We start from the raw sequence: 8848 nt of genomic DNA, 5'->3' as shown, positions 1-8848 counted from the left end.
AGCAACCCAGCCTCTTGTTGCATAAGAAAGATGTTTTATTAGAACAAACAAGAATATGCCATACAATATCAAAGTGATACTTTATGCATGCCAATTTTTCTATGCATGCTCACATTTAAGTCTAGTTTGACATCATAGTTCTCTTTCAGAAGAACTTGGCTTTGAGCGCAAGATGAATTCTCTGTTTTTCTATGAGGTCTCCCTGGGTCCCAGCTGCTGGTTTATTTATAGAATGTGGTCCCACCCAAAGTGTGTGGTTAGTCTCTTCAACTAGATAGTGCCAGCCATTTGGTCTGGCAACTCTGAAGAGAGATGCTGCTATATCTAGTTTGTAAAAGTTCCAAGCCATGCATGCAAGAGATTAGTGTCACTATTTCTTTGCTTGTAGGAAAGAGTGAACTCTCATCCCTGGCCAGGCCCATAAGCATTATTGCATATAGGAGGTCTTAACCAGCATAAGGAGAGAAAGAAGCACAAGAAGAGAGAGGGTGGAATAAAGTCAGTGAAGGTTGATATAAACAGCTGGCTTATCATCCCCAGTGGGTTTGAAAAATGTTACAAACATGGGGATAAGTCACCAGGAAATCAGGGAGGTAGTCACAGATCAAGCTAGTGGGAGAATGTGCTGGTATACATGGCGTATCTCCTTACATACAAGGTAGTCAGGTTGCCCCTGCTTACTTTTATGTCAGGGAGATCCAGATTCATTATCTGGACACAAGCAAGTGAAATGCAAATGATTCCTCATTTCTGTGGATGATCACAGAATAGGCAAGCTCTAGGTTTGTGAAGGTTTAAGACTAGAAACATGAGACTATTCATCTTTAGAAAAATGTTAAGCATCTCATCAGAGCTCCTTTAATGCATCACTCATTAATTCATGAGTGTGCATAATTATATGTACCTACAAAGAAAAAAAAAAGTAGGTGAATGCTGTTGGTGCCTAGGACAACAACAAGGTGTCTACGAAACTCTAAAACTTAAACCATAAAATCAGCCCGTGGTTTCACTATGCACTCTCTGTGTGTAAATTGTGTAACAGAAGCATTTTACAGAAAAAAATATATATTTCTTAGACTAAAAGTAGGAAAAGCTGTAAGTTCATCAATCTATAAGTATTGATTAGAAGGGAGGACAGTCATCTTGGAAGAGAGGAAAAGGAATGCTTGGGGAGAAAATTTGGTGGTGCCCTTGCCCAGGGCCTCAGCCGATCTGGACCCTCTAGCTGGGTGTATCAGTAACTGATCCACTTTATCCGCTTTGCTGTGATCCCTTACTCTCCAAATAGACTTTTCATTGTAATTTGTCTTTCTATATGGCTTCCTGACAGATGGAGAATTGTGCCACTGGCACAAGTTCAAGCTTGGCAGCTTTGTTCTCCACTGAAAATTAAATCTGTCATTCTGGCTTATACAGCTAGCTGTTCTGAGCTTTGTTAACTTCAGTCCATCTGGAAAAGATTTTTGGAAGTTGCAAACATGAGTGCCACACCCTGGATGATGGTAATTTTACTAAAGTGAATTCTATCTCCAGCTGACTAGCCCTCCCAGGAAAGAGTTTTACCTCCTCCTCCTTCAAATGGCTATAAAATGCCTGATTCCTTAAGGGCCCAAAATATTCTGTTTAATGTATGTCTGATTATAAGCCCCATAATAAATACACTTGTTTAGGAAACATTCAACATGTAGCTTACTGTAAACCCCAAAACATTCAAGTCTTACAACCAATCTCCATCTTATGCAATAGAATTAATCACTATTAATAAGACTTACATTCTTCTTGGTAGTTTGGCCAACTGCAAAAGTACCTTATATCTTCTCAGTGCAATGAGAAAATTACCATTCCTGGTAGATATATATGTGATTGAACAAGAAAAAGTTTTATGAAGACTTTTTATTCAGAATCTCCATTCATCAAAAAAGTTTGGATATAGTAAAGATTGATAATAGCTCCATGTAAATCCAAAGCATGAGATATTTTCATTAGTTAATTGTGTCATTTCAATGACTTTTGACATTAGGAGAACTTAAGATTAACTACCATTTTGAAAATTGACAAACTGAAGGATAGGAGCTTGGTGAGTTGGAGTACAGGTCAAGAAAGGTGGAGGGGAAAAAAAGCTATAAGGAAAAGGGGGAGAGGCATCCAGATAGCTGATAGAGTTGGCGAAATGGTCACAGCTGTGAACCTGAGCTCACTCTAATTCCCTAAGAACTGCTTCTGATATACAAGAGAAATCATAGAGATAGTAATATGGGTGTGCCTCTTGGCTGAGACTAATATGTCTTAATTGGAGTGGATACCCTAAACCTATTTCTTTGGTCTCTTTTTAACACATTACCCTGGATTTTTCTTGATTTATATAAAACTGAGTAAAGATATTGACTAATAATATAAGCTAACTTGTACTAAGTATTACCATATGCCAGGCACTGGGCTAAGCCCTCTTTATGTATATTCTCAATTAATTGTTGCATCAATTTTATGGGGTATGTTGACAAAAAGAGTCAAACTCTGTAAAATATTTGAAGAGATTTATTCTGAGCCAAATATGAGTAACCATGGCCCGCAACACAGCCATCAGGAGATCCTGAGAACATTTGGCCAAGGTGGTCGGGGTACAGCTTGGTTTTATATATTTTAGGGAAGCATGATATATCAATCAAATACATTTAAGAAAGACATTGGTTCTGTTCAGAAGGGTGGGACAACTCAAAGTGGAGACTTCCAGGCTATAGGTAAATTTAAACATTTTTCTGGCAGACAATTGGTTGAGTTCATCTGAAGACCTAGGATTAATGGAAAGAAATGTTCAGTTTCAGGTAAAGGATTGTGGAGACCAAGTTTTATTGTGCGGAAGAAGCTCTCAGATAGCAGACTTCAGAGAGAGCAGGTTGTAAATTGCTTCTTATCGGACTTAAAAAGGTGCCTGGCTCTTAGTTGATTATATCCTATGTCAGGGAATAAAGGAAGGAAAACAAAGGGGAGAGGAGATTCTCTATAGCATGTGGATTTTTCCCACCAGAGACTTTGCAGGGCAATTTCAAGGTGTGGCAAGGAAATTGTTTTTGGTATAAAACATTTTGATTTTCTTCCTTGTTATGCTGGAGTCAGATTGTAAAGTAAGTCACTATATCCAGGGTTAAATAAAACCCATCTGATGAGAATTTATGGTTTGTAGGGCATGACTCCCCAGACCCCTTAGAAAGGAATTTGAGCAAGAGAAAAAAATCAGAGCTTAGTCCTCAGGTAGCTAGAATTATTATCCTCATTTCACAGATGAGGAAAATAGAGTTTCTAAATAACTTGGATCAGGCTATGAACCTACAAAATGGCAGAGATGAAATTAATAATCTCAGGTCCAATTACTTAAAAGTGAATATTCTTAACCCTCTTTGCAATAGTCCCTCCAGATCCTCTTTCTAATGCAATAAAGCCATTGCAAAAATTACATTTCCTACCAAACTAAGGAAATCTCTTCCATTTTTTCTATTTGGATAATGATTAAGCATTATATAATAATAATAGTAATAGCACCTCTTGGACATTTTCTATTCACAATGCAGTATTCTAAGTATTTACGTGTACTGACTCATTTAATTCTTCATAATAATCCTAGGATAAAATTACTATTACAATTTCCATTTTATGATGAGGATCTGAGGCACCTGGAGTCCAAGCAATGTGCCTAAAGCCACACAGGCAGATATCATTTACTCACTTATTTATAGCCTAACCAAGAAAGGCCACAGCTGAATGAATTTATTCCAGTTCTTTACTGCCAGTTCAAGGATACATAACAAGTTCTGAGAAAATGTAGAGGAGAAAAATCATTTTCTTCAATTCCTTGGCTAAGTTCTCTTCTAGAATTAATCACAACCCTGGTAAAAATAGAGAACTTTTCATCTCAGATGAGCGTATGCTTCTCTTTAGATTCCTAAGAAACTTTAATTGTTGGTTAGAAAGCTGTCACTTTGGGCTTAAGCAATAATTCCTTGGTTTTATTTAAATTGTTTTAGTGGCCTCTTTTTGTAATTGATTGAATTGGCCAAGAGGTTGTTTGTTCAGTCATTAAGGACTACTATTCTTGCACTGTTATAAAAATATTCCTTAGACTAGGTAATTCATAGAGATTTAATTGGTTCTCAGTTCTTCACATTTTACAGGAAGCATGGTGCTGGCATCAGCTTAGCTTCTAGGGAGGCCTCAGGAAGCTTACAATCATGGCAGAAGGCAAAGGGAGAGCAGGCACATCACATGACAAAAGCAGGAACAAGAGAGAGAGAGGCAGAGTGAGAGGAGAGAGAGAGTGACAGGGGGTGGGGGGGAGACTACACACTTTTAAATGACCAGATCTCACAAGAACTCACTGTCATGAATACAGCACCAACCTATGAGGGATCCACCCCCAGGATTCAAACACCTCCCACCAGGCCCCACCTCCAGAACTGGAGATTGCAATCAGACATGAGATGTGAGTGGGGACAAATACCCAAATTACATCAAGGGCCAAATCAGAATTCTTGCTTTAATGCATCTAAAGGGTATTAAAACTCCCCCATCAGTCACAGGGCCTCCTATGGCCATGATTCTGAAACACGGGAAAGTGTCTGCCCTATGGTTTTCATGGGCTCTAAAGCAAACCATTTGAGAATCTCAGAAGAGGGAAAGGCAACTATGTTTAGAAAAACATCATCCTCTTCAGATCATTATACCGTGCTGTACCTTGAAGATCACCACACTAAATGCTGGACTAACATTTTTTCGATGATTTTCTTCCTATACATACTCTGTTTTGACATTCCAGGACGTGTTTTGTCATGGTGAAGTTTTCTGCTAGGCAGAGCATTTAAAATCTCAAACTATACAATGCTATTCATTTTACAAAGCAACAATGGCCAAAATGTTTTCTAATAGCCAACAGACAAACTATTAGTGAAATCTTAAGAAGGAGGGAAAAAAAGCCTGATTCACACAATTCATTCTATAGATCAACTAGTTTAAAATTACGTAAATGCCTGCATAACTGACCCAGCTCACAGCTTCATTGTAAACATTAGCCCAAGGTCATAAAAATGAATGGTCCACCATGAGAAATCCTGAGGTCCCTTTCCATGGCTTTCCTCATGGCATTTTTAATCTCCTTATTCCTAAAACTGTAGATGATGGGATTCACCACAGGGATCACCAAGGCATAGAATATGGACACCACCTTGTCCCTGTTTAGGGAGTAGCTGGAACTGGGTCGCATGTACATGAAGAATCCAGAACCATAGAAGAGGATCACAGCAGTCAGGTGAGAGGCACAAGTGCTGAAGGCCTTGGTCCTACCTGTAGCTGAGCTGATCTTCAGAACAGAGGCAACAATGTAGCCGTAAGAGATGAGGACCACTAGCACAGACACTATTCCAACGAGAACACCCACTATGAAGGTCACCACCTCGCTGGTGAAGGGATCAGAGCAGGACAGAGCCAGGACTGGAGGGAGGTCACAGAAAAAGTGGTTGATCATATTGGGCCCACAGAAATCATGCTGATAGACAGAGTATGTTTCAATGAAAGAGCTAAGGAATCCACCCACATAGGCGCAAACCACCATCTTTAAACAAAGGGTATGGGATATGAGGACTGTGTAAAGCAAGGGGTTGCAGATTGCAGCATACCGATCATAGGCCATAGCTGCCAGGAGAAAGCATTCAGTCAGCCCCATCCCACAGAAGACAAAGTACTGAGTGGCACAGCCAACAAACGAAATGGTTTTCTGCTCTGTGATGATGACAGAGAGGATCTTGGGGGCAGTGGAGGACACATAGCAGATGTCCAAGAAGGACAGGTTACTGAGGAAGAAGTACATGGGCGTGTGCAGGTGAGAGTCCATCCCGATGAGAGCAATGAGGCTTAAGTTCCAGGTCAACGTCAGCAGGTAGAGTCCCAGAAATAACATGAAAAGGAAAATATTCATTTGAGGATGGTCTGAAAGTCCCAGGAGGATAAATTTTGTCACAATTGTGTTGTTCCTTCCTACAGCCATAGGCCTGCTTCCTGCATAAAGGAAAGAAGAATCCTGTGGTCAGTTAAATTTTGTTTGTTATTGTAAGAGTGGGTATTTCCTGGAAGATCATACAGTCAGCATCCCGTTAAACAACACCCAGTTAAAGCCCAGCCACCTGCTAGGCAAAGACTTTTCAGAGGAAGTCAGCCTAGGATAATCCATATGCTCTATGTTTGGTGGTCAAAAGAGAATCCATCTAATAATAAAGTAGAAACTGATTGGGAGTCAGAAGCCCGAGTTTTGTCTTCAGCTCCATTCATAACTTGCTGGGAACTTTGGAAAAGTCATTTCTCCGGATTCTCATTTTCTCAAATGGGAAATGAGAGGGTTGAATCAGATGAGTTTGAAGTGTCCCTTTGGACTTAGGTTCGCTATGGCTTTTTTAGACTTTCTGACTTGAAAATAAAGTATAAATAAATAAAGTATAATAAAGTTAGGCATTTTTATGCATTACAGATCTTTAGTATAAGAACTCAGAAGAAGGGAACTGAATACAATGGGCTACAATTTTTGACATATTCCATTTTGCGGGAGGAAATCCAGGCAACAGTCTAACAATCTTCTAGGTAGTAAAACTAAGTGGGAAAAAAATATGTGTGTATGTGTATACATATTTGTGTGTATATGTATACTTGTGTGTATATATATAGATATATATATGTTATACATATGTGTGCAGGGTTAATTGTATATATGTGTATGTTTGTGCTTATATATACACACACACACTTATCATGTTTAAGACCAGAACATTTATTCTAATTATATAATGTTCTTAATAAAAGTCATTGCACAAAATTCATAGAATGATGAAAATCTCAACTAGCACAGTCGGCACAATTATAGGAAAGAAGGGATATGAACAGGTCTCCATGAAGGGGAAAGGGGAGCATTACCTAAGCTGACTGAGATGGGCTGAGCCATTGTGGTCAAGAACCAACAGCAATCAATATTTCCTGGGCAAGAAAAGCAGCAGGGAGAAGAGGGTTCATTCAATATTTAAAGACAGTGATAAGCAAGGGACAACTTTGATGTCATCAGGCCAGATCAGACGATCACTATGAAGACAAGAGGTAAGCCCATACATATCTGGCAGTTAAGAAAGACAGACTGGCACTGATGTAAGATCAAACTGAGGAAACAGGCCAGGCACAGTGGCTCACTCCTGTAATCCCAGCACTTGAGAGGTGGAGGCAGCCTGATTGCTTGAGCTCAAGAATTTGAGACCAGCCTGGACAACATGGCAAAACGCTGTCTCTACTAAAAATACAAAAATTAGCTGGGCGTGGTGGCATGCTCCTGTAGTTTCAGCTACTGGGGAAGCTGAGATAAGAAAATCGCTTGAACCCAGGAGGCAGAAGTTGCAGTGAGCTGAGATCGCATGCCACTGCACTCCAGCCTGGTGACCGAGCGAGACTCCATCTCAGAAAATAATAATAATAATAATATAATAATAATAATACAAAAATTAGTGGGCTGAGGTGGCACACGCCTGTAGTCCCATTTACTTGGAAGGCTGAGGTGGGGGGATCACCTGAGCCCAGGAGGTCTAGGCTGCAGTGAGCCATGACTGCACCACTGCACTCAAGCCTGGATGACAGAGTGAGACCCTGTCTCAAAAAAAAGGAAACTTTTTTTAAAAATTAGGAAATACAAATGGGTATAAAGAGGCAGAAATGCCCTGAGAAAGACTCAGTGGTGAAATTAAGGTTACTGTATTTTATTATCTGTATGGAATTTGTTTGCCCATGCATGTTTGCACCCAATGGTAACTGTGGTTCTCTGTCATTCATCATATTAAAAACTTCTCCAATTTTGTGTTTTTTACAAATTTCTAATCTCCCCACAAGTCAGTGGTCAAGCAGTCAAAACCAAGACGAGCCTAGATTGATCTTCACTAAAACATCAATCTATTTAATCCTATCAGAAAGGAAGTAAGATGAATTTGGTATCTCTTATCTTGGTGAAATCTTCCCTACCAGAATTTAAGTTACTCAAAGACAGGCAGAGAGTTTTGCCCATTCTGTTTACTGATCTATCCTTGTAACCACCCAGTGGGTTCACCTTGCCCACTGCCTAGACAGAGCTCATTTATCAAGACAGGGGAATTACAATGGAGAGAGAGTAATTCATGCAGAGCCGGTTGTGCAGGAGACCTGAGTTTTATTATTACTCAAATTAGTCTCCCTGAGCATTCAGGGATCAGAGTTTTTATAGATAATTTGGCGAGTAGGGGCTTCGGAAGTGGGGAGTGCTGATTGGTTAGGTTGGAGATGGAATCAAACGGACCCAATTGAGTTTTTCTTGCTTTCTTCGGTTCCCCGGTGGGATGGCAGAACTGGTTGAGCCAGTTTACAGGTCTGGGTGGTGTCAGCTGATCCATCTAGTGCAGGGTCTGCCAAATATCTCAAGCACTGATCTTAGGTTTTCCATAGTGATGTTACCCCTAGCACCAATTTGGGAAGATTCAGACTCTTGAAGCCAGAGGCTGCATGACCCCTAAACTGTAATTTCTAATCTTGCATCTAATTTGTTAGTCCTGCAAAGACAGACTGGTCCCCAGGCAGAAAGCGGGTATCTTCAAGGAAGAGTTGCTATTAATTTTGTTTCAGAGTCAAACCATGAACTGAATTCCTTCCCAACATTACTTCAGCCTATGCCCAAGAATGGACAAAGACAGCTTAAAGGTTAGAAGCAAGACGGAGTCAGGTAGGTATGATTTCTTTGACTGTCATAATTTCCTCAGTTATAATTTTGCAAAGGCAGTTTTATCATAAGTACAAAGAATAGGGCCTG

General features: G+C 40.0%; 1 protein-coding gene across 1 annotated transcript; it reads right to left on the bottom strand.

Annotated features, from left to right (window-relative positions):
- Positions 1-5056: 5056 nt before the first annotated feature.
- On the bottom strand, positions 5057-6031 carry LOC102139903 (olfactory receptor 5A2). Its single transcript, XM_005577770.4, has one exon. The coding sequence runs from the start codon at positions 6029-6031 to the stop codon at positions 5057-5059; it is 975 nt and encodes a 324-aa protein (XP_005577827.2).
- Between the last annotated feature and the right edge of the window lie 2817 nt (positions 6032-8848).

The sequence above is a fragment of the Macaca fascicularis genome, chromosome 14 (assembly GCF_037993035.2).
Source record: "Macaca fascicularis isolate 582-1 chromosome 14, T2T-MFA8v1.1".
In the NCBI taxonomy this organism is placed as follows: domain Eukaryota; kingdom Metazoa; phylum Chordata; class Mammalia; order Primates; family Cercopithecidae; genus Macaca; species Macaca fascicularis.
Note: the sequence above shows the minus strand (reverse complement) of the source record. Positions and strands in the feature narration are given on the sequence as shown.